We start from the raw sequence: 20744 nt of genomic DNA, 5'->3' as shown, positions 1-20744 counted from the left end.
ATGAGTTTTTGCTTAAAAAAGAAAAATGTATTCAGGAATGCTGCACATGTATTCTAATTGTTTTGTATTAAAACAGTTATAACCTGTTATTGTACTCTACAAAAAAATGAATCACTGTACTCAAAAATATCCCAAGTCGACAAAATGTTGCCTGTCATTTTATGTAGCTCTAGACCTTCAGATCAATCTATTGACCTAGAAGGAGAAGTCAAAGGACAAATGTGACATAATTTAAATCTTTATAATGTACTTGCTATATGTTAAGAATACACACCACACTTGTAAGAATCATAGTTTCTAAGTTATAAGGCTTTTTGTCAATTTTCAACCAACAAATCATTAAGACAATGACTAAGCTAATAACATGACCCCACTCTACACCTCTGCTAAGAACTCATTCGATACTTCTACAAGTTATTGTGTTTACAGAGAGAAGGACAAAAAGTAGAAGTAATAAGATAAAAAGAAGTAGAAGTAACTTAACCACCTTAGAGAAATGGTCATTTCAATCAAACACACTATCAGATTTCCTGCCCCCCCCCCCGACGCCTTTAACCTTGTGAGCCACGGTGCTGTATGGGTTTATGCTGGTGCAGCCTTTGGTGACATTTCTCAGAGCACAACATTCAAGAGCAATAAACACAGGCGTTTCTCTGCTACAACCTTACTTGGTCTGGTATGACCAGCAGCTCATGAAGGCTAAAGTTAGTAAACATTAGATAGGTGTGCCCCCACCTCGGTTTGCCAGTTTTGTAGTTAGTTGGTATCCCCTGAACGTCACAGTGACAGCATTTAGAAAAAGTTACAGAGTCTCTTTAAAGTGAAAACAAACTGTGCAATTTATGGAAGCACTGTGAGATAACATTAGAGATGGGAGGCACACAGCTCATAATCCTCACTCTCACCTCATATGCTCCCACCCTGAACATTATCCAGCTTGGATTAGTATAATACTACAACATCAGCTTTAACCAGATTTTGCATGTTGGCAATTATTCGTCTGTCGACTCAACTCACCACTTGATCAGCAGTGAAGTCAATGTAGCCTGGCAGAATCAGGAAGTCACTGGGGGAGAAACAAAAACAGTTAAAGTAAAAGAAAGTTTAGATCTTTTCAGCCTACAGTTCTGAAGCTTCCTTTGAGATGTCAAACACTTTAACCCCCGATGTCTGACTAAACTGGCTTCACTCCAAGAGTTAAAAGGAATAATACACTAATTGTAATTGTAAGTATTTTTTGTAAATAGTGAACATGACAGGTTAAATATTGAGCAGGTGATTTTTAAGCTCAGAAATAGTTATGGCATTTGAGAAAAGAACACATCTTATGCAACTGCAAACTGGACATAACATGAATTTCTTGGACGGGGATCATCAGTGAGTGTCATGTTCACAAGACTGCATACATGGAGCAGAGTAGAGGCAAAGAGGCCCAGAAACAGACTAAGGGTATGAAAGCATGTTCATCCATGCGACCTGAGAAAATGTGTGTCATTAAGCCACAGCACTTTATTATGCATGAACAGCATTTAAAATCGATTAAACCTGGGGTTCCAGTGGGTCAAAGGATTCGCTGATACAGCTTTATTTTCTTACCCATTTAGAAAAAAAAGAAGAAACACTAAAACACAATTTGTTTGCTTTCCTTTTATTTTGTTTGTAATATATAACAGTTTTGAAATCTTTAATTGCTTAAAAATTGTTTTAATTCATCATTGGATTTTGGATTGCTTGGTCACTGGTTGGTTGTCAGAAATAATTACATTCAGATTTTATTTATTTTTTTGGGGGGGGGGGGGTAGAAAAAGCTGAAAAGTTTCAGAGTCATCTTGTGGATGATTTGATAATCAGTGAATCAGATTCTTAGTTTTCCCTGCTGAGTAAAAAGCAATTTCATTAAAGAACTAGAAAGTGCATTTTCTGAAGAAACTGCAGTGTGAATGCTTGAATCTGAATGTATGCATTGAAATGAAATAATTACTGAATTTAAGTTAAAAATCTTGAATGAGATTAAAAAAAAAACCCGAATTTAACCTGAAAACAAAAGTGCTGAACTGCTAAAAGCTGAAGGTTACACAGAAGAAGAAGTTGGAAAAAAGCTGAAAATGTTTTAATTGTAAATTAGAAAAACCTAAGAAATGAGAAAAGAACATTTAGAGTCAGAAAACATCTGAAAGAATATTAAAAGGTCATATTCTTTGAATCACTGAATGACTAAAATGTGATCCCTCCACTTGGATCCACACAGTTTAAAAAGTTTAAATGTCTGAGCTTTGAAAGACAAGATGTTGGAAAGAGAACAACGATGGCGACGTTTTGAGGGTAAAATGATGGCTTTAACACTGTGGACACAGCAGCAGTTGAAAGAGAAGTGCTAAAGATGAATCTTGGCAGAGTGGCAGGCAGAGCTCGTTAAGCAGGCAGGTGTGAGCCTGGTTGCTATAGTGACCGCACCCAATGGCTCCATACACACGCACACAGACATGCACCTCACTTTTGCTGCTTAAAATGAACAGAAAAGTCAGGCCGAAACAAATCGTTCCCATATGAAAAGTACAAGTCGTATTGACGAAATTCTTTCACCGTGAGCGACAGCAGCTTCTAGTCTACGGAATTCTCAGTTTTCATGCCTGTGGAGTTTATTATATGGACGTGGTGACAGTGGAAAGACACCATGCTCTTCTGATTTTCAAACGAACCTTCTGAGCCATTTTAACATTAGAGTCTATGGAAGAGTTGGAGGGAGGAGGCTGTGCATTGGTGACATTTACGAAAGAACCATAACACCTAGGACAATAGTAAACACATTGGATGAAAGAGGACAGCGATGGCTACGTTTTGAGGGTAAAATCATACCTGTAGAGCAAACGCTGCGGACACAGCAGCAGTTTTAAAAAAAGATTTTAAGATTAATTTTTTTGCTCCTCTCACTCTAGCAGTTGAGCTGCCTCACTCTAGCCCCAACATTCCGTCCCATACACACCCATTATAAACTCTGAAACGGGTGAAAAAACATCATGAAACTTAAACTGGAACTGAAGAAAAAGTATAATAGATATTGAAAAGATAAATACAAGTTGAATAGTTGAATGTCTTGTCTTCGTTTTAAAGTTTGAATGGTGGCTCTATGTCAATGTATGTGGAAGTAGTAAGAGTTTAAAAATGAGTAAGTTGAATGAGGATTTGAAGGGTCTCCCCATTGAAATACATTATAAATTTTTGTTGAATAAAGTTGAATAAAATTAAAAATATAAATGTTAAAAATATGAAAAATAGAAGCAGTGTTGTCCAAAAGAATAGGAATCTAACGGTGTTTGAATGGTTTTTCTAAGTTGAACGGTTTTGAAGGAGTGAGATGCCAAAAAACGTACGGAATATATAATAATAATAACTAGAAAAATTTGCATTTCCTGCGAAAATGCAGTGTGGATGCTTAAAGCTGAAGCTGTATGCAAAAAGTAGCTGAAAAAGCTGAAAAGTTGCAGAAATTGTAAAAACTTTGCAGAAGCAAAAGAAGTTTGCTAAAATGGAATAACTTAGCAGAACTGCAATATCTTAGAGGAAACATAATACTTGGCAGAAATACAATAGCATAGCAGAATTTAGCAGAAATATTGTAACTTACCAGAAACATGATAACTTCTCAAAAATACAAGAATTTAGGAGAAATAGTATAAGATAACAGAAAGAATATATTTAGCCAAAAATACTTAAACATTACAGAAACACTATGATTTAGAAAAATAGTACAACAGAGCAGAAATATTGTGATTTACCAGAGACACTGTGATGAACTATGAATATTGTAATTTTAAATTGAGACTATGTTTTAGCACAAATATTATAATTTGGCAGAAATACTATAATTTAGCAGAAATACTATATTAAGCACAAATCCTATAAAAAGCAGAAATGGTATGATTAAGCACAAATACTACATTTAGTAGAAATACTTTGTTTTAGCACAAATCCCATAAAAAGCAGAAATACTGTACTATGATTTAGTAGAAAAACTATAATTAATCAGAAATACTAAATTTAGCAGAAATACTATATTAAGCACAAATACTATGAAAAGCAGAAATAGTATATTAAGCACAAATCTTATAAAATAGCAGAAATGCTATGATTAAGCACAAATCCTATAAAAAGCAGAAATACTATAATTTAGAACAAATAGTATAAAAAGCAGAAATACTATAATTTAGCAGAAATACTATGTTAGGCACAAATCCTATAAAAAGCAGAAATACTATAATTTAGCAGAAATACTATGTTAGGCACAAATCCTATAAAAAGCAGAAATACTATAATTTAGCAGAAATACTATATTAGGCATAAATCCTATGAAAAGCAGAAATACTATGATTTAGCAGAATAGTAATAACTTATTGAAACACAAATGCACAGAGGGACACACAAACACAGGCTCTAATCCAGTCAACCAGTCTAACTATGTTCAATTTAAATCCTACAATGACATGCTGCCAAATAAGGGCAGGGTCCTCTCTCTCCCACTAAACACACACACACACACACACACACACACACAGGGAGAGAGGACTAAGTTTCTAGGTCAGCCTGGGAACTGCTGAATTTGAATCCACCAATCAGAGAGGCTGTTTACGTTTTCCCGCCAAAACAGGTGCATCTTTTTACACACGCAGCAGCACAGAGACATAGACCTGCTTCTTTCAGTTTATTTCACATAGTGAGGATTCCCCTCAAACAAATGACCATAATTTCCTAACCATAGCGGCTAGAGCGGTCATTCTTACACCGTTTTGTTCAGAAGAGATGGGGGAATCTTCAAGTGTTGACAATTTATCATTAAAATATGAATTTTTAGAGATATATGACATGGATGACTTGTTGACTTAGAAGCCACGAATTCCCCAATATGCAAATTTGAATACCTGGAGCCCACATACATGATTGGCTGGCTGGGAAGCTGTGCAGGCCCTGATTTGTGGATTTGAATTCCTCAGCCCTCAGATATGATTGGCTGGCTTAGAAGCCATGAAGGCCCCAATATGCAAATTTGAATGCCTCAGGACACATATATGATTGGCTGGGAAGCCGTGCAGGCCCTGATTTGAAAATTTGAATGTCTAAGTCCTCACAGAGGATTGGCTGCCTGGGGACCTGGCAGAAATATATAGAAATATATAGAAATACTATGATTAAGCATAAATACTACATTTAGTAGAAATACTATGTTTTAGCACAAATACTATAAAAAGCAGAAATACTATAATTTAGCAGAAATACTATATTAAGCACAAATCCTATAAAAAGCAGAAATGGTATGATTAAGCATAAATACTACATTTAGTAGAAATACTTTGTTTTAGCACAAATCCCATAAAAAGCAGAAATACTGTACTATGATTTAGTAGAAAGACTATAATTAATCAGAAATACTAAATTTAGCAGAAATACTATATTAAGCACAAATCCTCTGAAAAGCAGAAATAGTATGATTAAGCATAAATACTACATTTAGCAGAAATACTATATTAAGCACAAATCTTATAAAAAGCAGAAATACTATATTAAGCACAAATCCTATAAAAGCAGAAATAGTATATTAAGCACAAATCTTATAAAATAGCAGAAATAGTGTGATTTAGCACAATAGTAATAAGTTAAACAGAAAAATTGGAAAAGCAAAATGGACAGCTGAAAAAATGCTGAACATGCTGAGGTTCCCTCAAATATACTTGTTAAATGACAAAAATCAGCAAAAAAATTTATGACTGCCACACAATTACAAATATGTACACATGAGGAAACACACATGCACAGAGAGACCCACACACAAGATCCAATTCAGTCAACCAGTCTAAATATATTGAATTTGAATCTTACAATGGGATCATCCCATTAAAAGGCTTTCTCTCTCTCTCTCTCTCTCTCTCTGTCACACACACACACACACACACACACACACACACACACAGGGAGAGAGAAGTAAGTTTCTAGGTCAGCCTGGGAGCTGCTGAATTTGAATCCACCAATCAGAGAGGCTGTGCACTTTTCCCCACCAAAACAGGTGCATCTGTTTACACACGCAGCAGCACAGAGAGAGACACAGGATTTTTGCAGTCTATTTCTCATAGTGACGACTCCCCTCAAACAAATGACCGTAATTTCCTAACCGTAGGGGCTAGAACGGTCATTCTTACACCGTTTTGTTCAGAAGAGATGGGGGAATCTTCAAGTGTTGACAATTTAATATTAAAATATGAATTTTTAGAGATATATGACATGGATGACTTGTTGACTTAGAAGCCACGAATTCCCCAATATGCAAATTTGAATGCCTGAGACCACATATGTGATTGGCTGGCTGGGAAGCCGTGCAGGCCCTGATTTGTGGATTTGAATTCCTCAGCCCTCAGATATGATTGGCTGGCTTAGAAGCCACGAAGGCCCCAATATGCAAATTTGAATGCCTCAGGACACTTATTTGATTGGCTGGGAAACTGTGCAGGCCCTGATTTGAAAATTTGAATGTCTCAGTCCTCACAGAGGATTGGCTGCCTGGGGACCTGGCAGAAATATATAGAAATACTATTATTAAGCATAAATACTACATTTAGTAGAAATACTATGTTTTAGCACAAATACTATAAAAAGCAGAAATACTATAATTTAGCAGAAATACTATATTAAGCACAAATCCTATAAAAAGCAGAAATAGGATGATTAAGCATAAACACTACATTTAGTAGAAATATTATGTTTGAGCAAAAATCCTATAAAAAGCAGAAATACTATATTAGGCACAAATCCCATAAAAAGCAGAAATAGTATGATTAAGCATAAATACTACATTTAGTAGAAATACTATGTTTTAGCACAAATAGTATAAAAAGCAGAAATATTGTAATTTAGCAGAAATACTATATTAGGCACAAATCTTATAAAATAGCAGAAATAGTATTATTTAGCACAATAGTAATAAGTTAAACAGAAAAATTGGAAAAGCAAAATGGACAGCTGAAAAAATGCTGAACATGCTGAGGGTCCCTCAAATATACTTGTTAAATGAAAAAATCAGCAAAAAAATGCACAGGGAGAGAGAAGTAAGTTTCTAGGTCAGCCTGGGAGCTGCTGAATTTGAATCCACCAATCAGAGAGCCTGTGTACTTTTTCCCGCCAAAACATGTGCCTCTTTTTACACACGCAGCACAGAGAGGCACAGGATTATTGCAGCCTATTTCTCATAGTGAGGACTCCCCTCAAACAAATGACCATAATTTCCAAACCGTAGGGGCTAGAGCGGTCATTCTTACACCGTTTTGTTCAGAAGAGATGGGGGAATCTTCCAGTGTTTACAATTTATCATTAAAATATGAATTATTAAAGATATTTGACTTGTAATGCACCATAACTGAGTAGAGCGAAGCAAAAACTGCCTTGACTTGCCCTCAAACAACGCTTTCTAACTCGAAATCTATTTGGAGTATCGATATCATTCTTTCACCGTAAGAGACAGCAGGCTTTGGTGAACAATCATGGAAATTTTCAGGTCTCTGTGGAAATCCAACAAAAAGTTATGACGAGAGAAAAAAGTGGTTCATTTCCACAGTTTGAAATCTGAAGAAATCTGAGCGAAGGACGAATTTCCTACCCTCAAACAAGTCCAACTCATTTCAGAACGGTAATAGGTGAGAAAGAAATTCTTGAATTGTGAGCGTCAGGGGTGTCTGAAGATATTCGGGGACAAGCCTCATGTCTTAACTTTGCTTCGTTAAGGAGATATGACGATTCGAATATGCCTCTCATTACAGAAATCCAGCGGTGATTTTGAACAAGCTCTCCATTCACTTTATATGGAGAGTTTTCTGACCTTGTGTTAGTCTGAGGAGATTTGCAAAAATTCTATAAATCCCACAACAATGATGGTGACATTTTCTGAAAGCCAGCAAAAATACCTACGTTTTGATGTATAATTTGTGGAAGTTGAGTGAAAATTGAGCAAGTAGCAGGAAGTTGTTCGGACATGAAGTGAAAATTGCAAAACCTTCAGTGGCACACTGGAAGCCAAGAGCATAGCAACCATAACAACGCATGTATTTTGTGAAAAATCACAATTTTGCAACTCAAAACTTTAAGAGGCATAAAAGTAAAACAGTAAAAGATTTGAAAAAGCTGAATCATACCTGAATAGCCCAATAATTTGTGAACATTTTAAAGTTTGAATGGTTGTTCTAGGTGAAAATATGAGGAAGTAGTTAAGTTTCAAAAACAAGCAAATTTTAGCAGAATTGCAGAAGTTTCCCATTCATTTCAATGGGACAAATTAAAGGAAAAAAGCTTAATATTTTAAAAAGTATAATAGTTAAAAATAGCAAAAATCGTAGCGTAAATTAGCAAAAATAGCAGAATAGTTTAAAATTTGAACGGTGAAAATCGGCTGAAAATTGTGGAAGTAGTTAAGTGCCAAAAAGTGTACGGAAGCAACTAGAATAATAACTAGAAAAATTTGCATTTCCTGCGAAAATGCAGTGTGGATGCTTAAAGCTGAAGCTGTATGCAAAAAGTAGCTGAAAAAGCTGAAAAGTTGCAGAAATTGTAAAAACTTTGCAGAAGCAAAAGAAGTTTGCTAAAATGGAATAACTTAGCAGAACTGCAATATCTTAGAGGAAACATAATACTTGGCAGAAATACAATAGCATAGCAGAATTTAGCAGAAATATTGTAACTTACCAGAAACATGATAACTTCTCAAAAATACAAGAATTTAGGAGAAATAGTATAAGATAACAGAAAGAATATATTTAGCCAAAAATACTTAAACATTACAGAAACACTATGATTTAGAAAAATAGTACAACAGAGCAGAAATATTGTGATTTACCAGAGACACTGTGATGAACTATGAATCTTGTAATTTTAAATTGAGACTATGTTTTAGCACAAATATTATAATTTGGCAGAAATACTATAATTTAGCAGAAATACTATATTAAGCACAAATCCTATAAAAAGCAGAAATGGCATGATTAAGCACAAATACTACATTTAGTAGAAATACTTTGTTTTAGCACAAATCCCATAAAAAGCAGAAATACTGTACTATGATTTAGTAGAAAGACTATAATTAATCAGAAATACTAAATTTAGCAGAAATACTATATTAAGCACAAATACTATGAAAAGCAGAAATAGTATATTAAGCACAAATCTTATAAAATAGCAGAAATACTATATTAAGCACAAATCCTATAAAAGCAGAAATACTATAATTTAGAACAAATAGTATAAAAAGCAGAAATACTATAATTTAGCAGAAATACTATGTTAGGCACAAATCCTATAAAAAGCAGAAATACTATAATTTAGCAGAAATACTATGTTAGGCACAAATCCTATAAAAAGCAGAAATACTATAATTTAGCAGAAATACTATATTAGGCATAAATCCTATGAAAAGCAGAAATACTATGATTTAGCAGAATAGTAATAACTTATTGAAACACAAATGCACAGAGGGACACACAAACACAGGCTCTAATCCAGTCAACCAGTCTAACTATGTTCAATTTAAATCCTACAATGACATGCTGCCAAATAAGGGCAGGGTCCTCTCTCTCCCACTAAACACACACACACACACACACACACACACAGGGAGAGAGGACTAAGTTTCTAGGTCAGCCTGGGAACTGCTGAATTTGAATCCACCAATCAGAGAGGCTGTTTACGTTTTCCCGCCAAAACAGGTGCATCTTTTTACACACGCAGCATCACAGAGAGACACAGGATTTTTGCAGTCTATTTCTCATAGTGACGACTCCCCTCAAACAAATGACCGTAATTTCCTAACCGTAGGGGCTAGAACGGTCATTCTTACACCGTTTTGTTCAGAAGAGATGGGGGAATCTTCAAGTGTTGACAATTTATCATTAAAATATGAATTTTTAGAGATATATGACATGGATGACTTGTTGACTTAGAAGCCACGAATTCCCCAATATGCAAATTTGAATACCTGGAGCCCACATACATGATTGGCTGGCTGGGAAGCTGTGCAGGCCCTGATTTGTGGATTTGAATTCCTCAGCCCTCAGATATGATTGGCTGGCTTAGAAGCCATGAAGGCCCCAATATGCAAATTTGAATGCCTCAGGACACATATATGATTGGCTGGGAAACCGTGCAGGCCCTGATTTGAAAATTTGAATGTCTCAGTCCTCACAGAGGATTGGCTGCCTGGGGACCTGGCAGAAATATATAGAAATACTATTATTAAGCATAAATACTATGATTAAGCATAAATACTACATTTAGTAGAAATACTATGTTTTAGCACAAATACTATAAAAAGCAGAAATACTATAATTTAGCAGAAATACTATATTAAGCACAAATCCTATAAAAAGCAGAAATGGTATGATTAAGCATAAATACTACATTTAGTAGAAATACTTTGTTTTAGCACAAATCCCATAAAAAGCAGAAATACTGTACTATGATTTAGTAGAAAGACTATAATTAATCAGAAATACTAAATTTAGCAGAAATACTATATTAAGCACAAATCCTCTGAAAAGCAGAAATAGTATGATTAAGCATAAATACTACATTTAGCAGAAATACTATATTAAGCACAAATCTTATAAAAAGCAGAAATACTATATTAAGCACAAATCCTATAAAAGCAGAAATAGTATATTAAGCACAAATCTTATAAAATAGCAGAAATAGTGTGATTTAGCACAATAGTAATAAGTTAAACAGAAAAATTGGAAAAGCAAAATGGACAGCTGAAAAAATGCTGAACATGCTGAGGTTCCCTCAAATATACTTGTTAAATGACAAAAATCAGCAAAAAAATTTATGACTGCCACACAATTACAAATATGTACACATGAGGAAACACACATGCACAGAGAGACCCACACACAAGATCCAATTCAGTCAACCAGTCTAAATATATTGAATTTGAATCTTACAATGGGATCATCCCATTAAAAGGCTTTCTCTCTCTCTCTCTCTCTCTCTCTGTCACACACAAACACACACACACACACACACACACACACACACACACACAGGGAGAGAGAAGTAAGTTTCTAGGTCAGCCTGGGAGCTGGTGAATTTGAATCCACCAATCAGAGAGGCTGTGCACTTTTCCCCACCAAAACAGGTGCATCTGTTTACACACGCAGCAGCACAGAGAGACACAGGATTTTTGCAGTCTATTTCTCATAGTGACGACTCCCCTCAAACAAATGACCGTAATTTCCTAACCGTAGGGGCTAGAACGGTCATTCTTACACCGTTTTGTTCAGAAGAGATGGGGGAATCTTCAAGTGTTGACAATTTATCATTAAAATATGAATTTTTAGAGATATATGACATGGATGACTTGTTGACTTAGAAGCCACGAATTCCCCAATATGCAAATTTGAATGTCTGAGACCACATATGTGATTGGCTGGCTGGGAAGCCGTGCAGGCCCTGATTTGTGGGTTTGAATTCCTCAGCCCTCAGATATGATTGGCTGGCTTAGAAGCCACGAAGGCCCCAATATGCAAATTTGAATGCCTCAGGACACATATATGATTGGCTGGGAAACCGTGCAGGCCCTGATTTGAAAATTTGAATGTCTCAGTCCTCACAGAGGATTGGCTGCCTGGGGACCTGGCAGAAATATATAGAAATACTATGATTAAGCATAAATACTACATTTAGTAGAAATACTATGTTTTAGCACAAATACTATAAAAAGCAGAAATACTATAATTTAGCAGAAATACTATATTAAGCACAAATCCTATAAAAAGCAGAAATAGGATGATTAAGCATAAACACTACATTTAGTAGAAATATTATGTTTGAGCAAAAATCCTATAAAAAGCAGAAATACTATATTAGGCACAAATCCCATAAAAAGCAGAAATAGTATGATTAAGCATAAATACTACATTTAGTAGAAATACTATGTTTTAGCACAAATAGTATAAAAAGCAGAAATATTGTAATTTAGCAGAAATACTATATTAGGCACAAATCTTATAAAATAGCAGAAATAGTATTATTTAGCACAATAGTAATAAGTTAAACAGAAAAATTGGAAAAGCAAAATGGACAGCTGAAAAAATGCTGAACATGCTGAGGGTCCCTCAAATATACTTGTTAAATGAAAAAATCAGCAAAAAAATGCACAGGGAGAGAGAAGTAAGTTTCTAGGTCAGCCTGGGAGCTGCTGAATTTGAATCCACCAATCAGAGAGCCTGTGTACTTTTTCCCGCCAAAACATGTGCCTCTTTTTACACACGCAGCACAGAGAGGCACAGGATTATTGCAGCCTATTTCTCATAGTGAGGACTCCCCTCAAACAAATGACCATAATTTCCAAACCGTAGGGGCTAGAGCGGTCATTCTTACACCGTTTTGTTCAGAAGAGATGGGGGAATCTTCCAGTGTTTACAATTTATCATTAAAATATGAATTATTAAAGATATTTGACTTGTAATGCACCATAACTGAGTAGAGCGAAGCAAAAACTGCCTTGACTTGCCCTCAAACAACGCTTTCTAACTCGAAATCTATTTGGAGTATCGATATCATTCTTTCACCGTAAGAGACAGCAGGCTTTGGTGAACAATCATGGAAATTTTCAGGTCTCTGTGGAAATCCAACAAAAAGTTATGACGAGAGAAAAAAGTGGTTCATTTCCACAGTTTGAAATCTGAAGAAATCTGAGCGAAGGACGAATTTCCTACCCTCAAACAAGTCCAACTCATTTCAGAACGGTAATAGGTGAGAAAGAAATTCTTGAATTGTGAGCGTCAGGGGTGTCTGAAGATATTCGGGGACAAGCCTCATGTCTTAACTTTGCTTCGTTAAGGAGATATGACGATTCGAATATGCCTCTCATTACAGAAATCCAGCGGTGATTTTGAACAAGCTCTCCATTCACTTTATATGGAGAGTTTTCTGACCTTGTGTTAGTCTGAGGAGATTTGCAAAAATTCTATAAATCCCACAACAATGATGGTGACATTTTCTGAAAGCCAGCAAAAATACCTACGTTTTGATGTATAATTTGTGGAAGTTGAGTGAAAATTGAGCAAGTAGCAGGAAGTTGTTCGGACATGAAGTGAAAATTGCAAAACCTTCAGTGGCACACTGGAAGCCAAGAGCATAGCAACCATAACAACGCATGTATTTTGTGAAAAATCACAATTTTGCAACTCAAAACTTTAAGAGGCATAAAAGTAAAACAGTAAAAGATTTCAAAAAGCTGAATCATACCTGAATAGCCCAATAATTTATGAACATTTTAAAGTTTGAATGGTTGTTCTAGGTGAAAATATGAGGAAGTAGTTAAGTTTCAAAAACAAGCAAATTTTAGCAGAATTGCAGAAGTTTCCCATTCATTTCAATGGGACAAATTAAAGGAAAAAAGCTTAATATTTTAAAAAGTATAATAGTTAAAAATAGCAAAAATCGTAGCGTAAATTAGCAGAAATAGCAGAATAGTTTAAAATTTGAACGGTGAAAATCGGCTGAAAATTGTGGAAGTAGTTAAGTGCCAAAAAGTGTACGGAAGCAACTAGAATAATAACTAGAAAAATTTGCATTTCCTGCGAAAATGCAGTGTGGATGCTTTAAAGCTGAAGCTGTATGCAAAAAGTAGCTGAAAAAGCTGAAAAGTTGCAGAAATTGTAAAAACTTTGCAGAAGCAAAGGAACTTTGCTAAAATGGAATAACTTAGCAGAACTGCAATATCTTAGAGGAAACATAATACTTGGCAGAAATACAATAGCATAGCAGAACTTAGCAGAAATATTGTAACTTACCAGAAACATAACTTCTCAAAAATACAAGAATTTAGGAGAAATAGTATAAGATAACAGAAAGAATATATTTAGACAAAAATACTTAAGCATTACAGAAACACTATGATTTAGAAAAATAGTACAACATAGCAGAAATACTGTGATTTACCAGAGACACTGTGATGAACTATGAATATTGTAATTTTAAATCAATACTATGTTTTAGCACAAATACTATAATTTGACAGAAATACTATATTTAGCACAAATCTTATAAAATAGCAGAAATAGTATGATTTAGCACAATAGTAATAACTTAAACAGAAAAATTGGAAAAGGAAAATGGACAGCTGAAAAAATGCTGAACATGCTAAGGGTCCCTCAAATATACTTGTTAAATGAAAAAAATTGGCAAAAAAAAATATAACAGCCACACAATCACAAATATGGACACATATGGAAACACACATGCACAGAGAGAGACACACACAAGATCCAATTCAGTCAACCAGTCTAAATATATTGAATTTGAATCTTACAATGAGATCATCCCATAAAAAGGCTTCCTCTCTCTCTCTCTCTCTCTCTCTCTCTCTCTCTCTCTCTCACACACACACACACACACACACACACACACACACACACACACACAGAGAGAGAAGTAAGTTTCTAGCTCAGTCAAGCAGCCTTGGAGCTGCTGAATTTGAATCCACCAATCAGAGAGCCTGTGCACTTTTTCCCGCCAAAACAGGTGCATGCAGCACAGAGAGACACAGGATTTTTGCAGTCTATTTCTCATAATGACGACTCCCCTCAAACAAATGACCATAATTTCCTAACCGTAGGGGCTAGAACGGTCATTCTTACACCGTTTTGTTCAGAAGAGATGGGGGAATCTTAAAGTGTTGACAATTTATCATTAAAATATGAATTATTAAAGATAATTGACTTCTAATGCACCATAACTGAGTAGAGCAAAGCAAAAACTGCCTTGACTTGCCCTCAAACAACGCTTTCTAACTCTAAATCTATTTGGAGTATCAATATCATTCTTTCACCGTAAGAGACAGCAGGCTTTGGTGAACAATCATGGAAATTTTCAGGTCTCTGTGGAAATCCATTAAAAAGATATGACAAGAGAAAAAAGTGGTTCATTTCCAGAGTTTGAAATCTGAAGAAATCTGAGCGAAGGACGAATTTCCTACCCTCAAACAAGTCTAACTCATTTCAGAACGGTAATAGGTGAGAAAATAATTCTTGAATTGTGAGCGTCAGGAGTGTCTGAAGATATACTGGGACAAGCCTTATGTCTTAACTTTGCTTCGTTAAGGAGATATGACGATTCGAATATGCCTCTCATTACAGAAATCAAGCGGTGATTTTGAACAAGCTCTCCATTGACTTTCTATGGAGAGTTTTGCGACTTTGTGTTGGTCTGAGGAGATTTGCCAAAATTCTATAAATCCCACAACAATGATAGTGACATTTTCGGAAACCCAGCAAAAATACCTACGTTTTGATGTATAATTTGTGGAAGTTGAGTGAAGATTGAGCAAGTAGCAAGAAGTTGTTCGGACATGAAGAGAAGACTGCAAAACCTTCAGTGGCAGACTGGAAGCCAAGTGCATAGCAAGCATAACAACGCATGTATTTTGTGAAAAATCACAATTTTGCAACTGAAAACTTTAAGAGGCATAAAGGTAAAACGGTAAAAGATTTGAAAAAGCTGAATCATACCTGAATAGCTCAATAATTTGAGAACATTTTAAAGTTTGAATGGTTGTTCTACGTGAAAATATGAGGAAGTAGTTAAGTTTCAGAAACAAGCAAATTTTAGCAGAATTGCAGAAGTTTCCCATTCATTTCAATGGGACAAATTAAGCTTAATATTTTAAAAAGTATAATAGTGAAAAATACCAAAAGACATAGCAGGAATTAGCAGAAATAGCAGAATATTTTAAAATTTGAACGGTGAAAATCGGCTGAAAATTGCAGAAGTAGTTAAGTGCCAAAAAGTGTACGGAAGTCCCAAGAGGAACTCAATAGTGTGGATGCTTAAAGCATCCACACAATAAAGAATAAAGAGAAACAGGAACTCAATAGTGTGGATGCTTAAAGCATCCACACAATAAAGAATAAAGAGAAACAGGAACTCAATAGTGTGGATGCTTAAAGCATCCACACAATAATAAAGATTCGAATAACAATACTGTGAATGCTTTTCAAGCATTCACACTAATAAACAGTTTTGTTGTGCAGAGGACTACCGGGCCGACGTTCTAAATATAGCCAGGGTCCACAGGATCCAGCTTAACAACACAGGACTGCATGAGCCAGAGCCTAAATTTAGGGCAAGTGTGTGCACCGAAGGACTGTTCACCCCTCTAATTTCCAATAGGCTTCAACTCAGATTGGTCCAGTATTATTAGCTGTGAAGGGCACCAGTGATCCTTTGACGCACAATGCCCGATTTATGAAGTGAAAACAATTAAAATTTATAGAGACTTTCAAAACCTCACTGAACAATTTTGCTGGGATTTCCCTGCTAATACATACAGCTGCACAGTTACACAGAGGCAGTGGATTCACCGTGAAACGTTCAATCCTGCGTACAAGGCAGATTTTCAAAAGGCGCGAAATTTAAACAGCGAGTTCATATTTAAATGCCACTAGATTTGCTTGAAAACAAAACAAACAAAAATAAAACCATTAACAACGCAAAACACAGGCACACAAAACAAATTCTTGTTCTTGAAACTGACTGCATTCTGGGAAATGTAGGATCCTCTCTTTTTTGAGGGGGCGCTATCCCCGTTGAGCTAAAAGTAAGCCCTAGCAATAATGCACCTATTACACGATAATAAATGCAACAATTAAGTAACACCCTGATTTTCGCTTCATAATATTAGTAGAATGTCTTGAGAAACATGAACCACTTACGTACAAACTTAAGTAGCCCAACTTGGCCTGCTTACCAGGGATACAGGTATAGAGATAAGGTCCTTACTTGTATGTGAGTCCGTCTCCTCCGTTGAACAGCTGCTGTCCCGTCAGCCCGTCATCGGGGACGTAACCGGTTTGCCCGCTGATCAGGTAGTCCGCCATGCTGTCCAAACAGCCTTCACCAGTCCTCTTATCAGCCTTCGACTGTAAATAAATCACCCTAACAAGCTGCCGAGGTGCGCATACAGAAACACAAAAACACTCTCTCAAGCCGCACCGGCTCAGACACCGACAACTTTCCTCTTTCGCGCCGCGAGCTGCTCTCCTCCTCGTTCAGTTACCCTTCAGTGCGTCGTCAGGCTCCTCCGTGCGCCCTCTTAGCAGCCTGAGCATGTGCTAATGAAGAGGACCAGAAAACGGCACCGTGAGAGATATTCGCTGCTTTTTCGAGCCTCTTCAACCTCAACAGACAAGTGCTCATGTTCTCTCTGCAGCTAACTCCAGCACGTGCATCACTCCCGTCTGACAGCGTTTCCGACACTGCCGTCACATCCGGAAGATCCGCCCCCTCATATATATTATTTCATTGCTGTAGAATTTAATGAAGCTCCTCTTCAGTATTCATACAAAGTTGTATTTACTCTCATACTGGTGACTTGTAGACCCTTTGAAGATAACACACAGATTTCTGACATTTTTAGGGCTCCAATGCTGCTTAAATCCAGCTGCACTGATTTCTGTTGTGTTTCTAGTTTGTTGCCTACAGGGTACACTGGGAGATGAAACATAGTATGGCAAGGTTATCCCAACAGAAAATAATTATTTCAATTCATATTATTTAAATGTAATGGTGTCTAACAAGGCTGGAGTTTACAAGTTAACGAGTGACACATTAAATGCGGTAGCGTCTTTCCCAACCTTTTTTTTTTCCCGAAGGTGTTCAAACCAAAAGAGTCCCCAGGTATTCTGAGCACCTTTTAAAAGTTCCAGGTGGCAACAAGAGTTGCTAAGGAAGGACATGTTAAAATAAATGCTTAGACTACAAGTTGTAACCTATGGTGGTTACATATTTTAAATTATTACAATAGTAACAAAATGTATTCTTTAATCTGGTAAGTTTATTCGTCAAGTTGACAGCTCATACAACGAGCTTGCTGGTCAGTTAGTAGTCTATAAATGACTGGGGTTTTAAAATTAACTTGATCTCCAAATCTTCTTATCTTACTGTAAGCTGCACTGGTATAGTGGACAAAATTGATGAATTTCATAAAGCTAAATGAATCTCAGCTAATCTGAGCTCAATCATCAGCCCCACACACTGTTGTAAAGTGAAAAATGTGCCTGCTCCAAGTAAACACTTGAGGGTGCCCTCTTCCTCCTATACAAGCTATGTTACTGTGTAAATATGAAACCAGGACACATGCAAGGTCAAGCGGGGCAGTGGATATCATCTTTGCCCACTACTACACTTATCTATTTTAGGCTGTAGCAGACGCTGTGGGCCTTGCACTTAACAAGGTGCCAATCTGATAATGTCAGAGTAGGGTTTCTGCACTGTGTCAACAATGCAGTACCCGAAAAATTACAGTGATTGTGAATATATCATTTTAATCCTGTTTATATGTATATTTATTAACAAAACATGTATGTCTTCATTGAAAGACTCTTTCAAAACATTTTTTAATTGTCAAGTTTTATGTATCAGGACAAAAATAAAATCGTTTGAGTTAAAAACAACTTCAGCAGTGTGTGAAAGAGTGCATGCTAGGATTCAGTAGCTCATAGAAGCTTTGGCAGCCATAAACTTGAAGCATTCATTCTCTTTATGGGTTTATTAGTCTCTCTCACATTGTTGTGGAGGAATTTTGGCCTACTTTTTTTTTTACAGAGTTGATTCAGTTCATTGAGAGTTGGTAGCATTAGTTCATGCATATCTCTCTGTAGGTCCAGCTACAGCAGTGCAGTCAAGAGGCTTCGGATGAGGCACCTTGATTATTTTGTCAGTCAGTCTGTTGTAGATTAGCTGCTGTGCTTGTGATCAGTCATGTTACAAGATCCTGCTACAGTCTCAGCTGAAGCTTTTGTTTAGCAGCATTATTTGTTTTTGTGTTAATGGACTGAATGTTTGCTGCACTTTGTATTCTCACTGATGTGTGTCTAACCTCACATCCTACACTAGAATACTTTGGTATACAGAGGAGGCAATTGTTGACTCAATGACTGCAAGGTGTCCATGTCCTGGGGACGCCAAACTCCTTCTTACCTTCTGTATTTTTCCTAATAATTAGAAGATTAGTTTACCTGAGGTTGCATTTATCAGAATTTTTTTTTTTTTTTTTTAAATATACCAATACAGAAAACCTTTGAACCTTAAAAAGGTTTTTGTTGTTTTTTTTGTTTTATTACCGGTATGACTGTGTTGGAAACAAAATAATGACACACTGCAGGTGTAGGAATGACCTCTGGTAAATGGACTTGTTCTTATATAGCGCTTTTCTACTCTCTGAGCGCACTCAAAGTGCTTCATACAACACGCCTCATGCACCCGTTCATCAGCATTGTTTTTTGTATGCCTAAGTGCTTTCTATCTAACATTCTCACACACATTAATACTCTGACGGATGCATCAGAGAGCAACTTAGGGTTAGGATCTTGCCCAAGATATTTGATACGAAGACTGGAGGAGCTAGGGATTGAACCACCATTAGTCGATCAAAACTTCCTGTTAGCAGATTATCCTCTACCTTCAGAGTTACAGCCATCCCCTGCTGTGTACGAGACTCCTCTAATTCACATTGACAGCACAGTGTGAGGGAAAAAAAAAATTTAGATCTTAAGTCCTATATAGATCAATCATGTCACTGAAATCACTGGCAGGTGAGGTAACATTACCTGGTTGCTGTGTCACCCCAGGGTGAGATATAATAGGCAGCAAGTGACTAGGAGGTTCCTACTGTTTTGGAAGCAGGTACTAAAACGTTCCAGGCCCACAGGAGTGCTACTGTAACACAAATAACCTTGATGATAGCTATGAGGTAAAAAGGTCAGTGGATTGGATTCATCGAACTGTTGACACGTACCCCACACATCAACATTGTGGCTGACCACAAACAAGTCTTGCTTGCAGTGTACACCCTGATGGCAGTTGCCTTCTTCCAGTAAGACACCATATGCTGGCAGTGTCTATAAAAACAAAGTGTATTTATCCATTTCAGATGTTTTATTTGTTTGTTTTTAGAAATCAGAGTGCAACTTCTTGTTAAGGATGGATCATTAACTCAATCATATTTTCTCCTTTATCCATCCATCTTCTTCCGCTTTATCTGGGGCCGGGTCACGGGGGCAGCAGCCTAAGCAAAGAGGCCCAGACCTCCCTCTCCCCAGCCACCTCCTCCAGCTTATCCGGGCGAATACCAAGACGTTCCCAGGCCAGCCGAGAGATATAATCTCTCCAGCGTGTCCTGGGTCTGCCCCGGGGCCTCCTCCCGGTGGGACATGCCTGGAACACCTCACCCAGGAGGCGCCCAGGGGGCATCCTTGTCAGATGCCCGAACCACCTCAGCTGGCTCCTTTTCGATGTGGAGGAGCAGCGGCTCTACTCTGAGCCCCTCCCGGATGGCCGAACGTCTCACCCTATCTCTAAGGGAGAGGCCAGCCACCCTTCGGAGGAAGCTCATTTCCGCCGCTTGTATCCGCGATCTCGTTCTTTCGGTCACTACCCACAGCTCGTGGCCATAGGTGAGGGCAGGGACATAGATCGACCGGTAAATTGAGAGCTGCGCTTTTACACTCAGCTCCCTCTTCACCACGACGGACCGGTGCAGCGTCCGCATCAGCGCCGCATCACTCTCCTTTCATTTAGTAAAAAACTAAAATAATTAAAATTCCTTAAAATAAAAAAACAACAACAAAACAAAACAACTTGATTTTTTGTCCTTTAAACCTTTAAGTGAAATTCTGTGTGAAGTGGTGTTTGTAATTAACACACAAGAGACAGGA

The 20744-nt window shown here is 36.9% G+C and overlaps 1 protein-coding gene across 2 annotated transcripts in view; it reads right to left on the bottom strand.

The window, feature by feature from the left end:
* impdh2 (IMP (inosine 5'-monophosphate) dehydrogenase 2) overlaps positions 1 to 17078 on the bottom strand; it is a 37276-nt gene extending 20198 nt beyond the window's left edge. The window contains exons 1-2 of one of the 2 annotated variants that reach the window (XM_026153278.1): positions 16810 to 17078; positions 1018 to 1066 (exon numbers count right to left, since the gene is read on the bottom strand). In XM_026153278.1, coding sequence (XP_026009063.1) covers positions 1018 to 1066; positions 16810 to 16907 — 147 coding nt within the window. In that variant the 5' untranslated portion in view covers positions 16908 to 17078. The remainder of the gene's footprint in view (positions 1 to 1017; positions 1067 to 16809) is intronic. The other variant, XM_026153277.1, reaches the window with a different exon arrangement.
* Between the last annotated feature and the right edge of the window lie 3666 nt (positions 17079 to 20744).

Source organism: Astatotilapia calliptera, chromosome 20 (genome assembly GCF_900246225.1).
Source record: "Astatotilapia calliptera chromosome 20, fAstCal1.2, whole genome shotgun sequence".
In the NCBI taxonomy this organism is placed as follows: Eukaryota; Metazoa; Chordata; class Actinopteri; order Cichliformes; family Cichlidae; genus Astatotilapia; species Astatotilapia calliptera.
The sequence above is the reverse complement of the archived record's forward strand: the minus strand, read 5'-3'. Positions and strand labels throughout refer to the sequence as shown.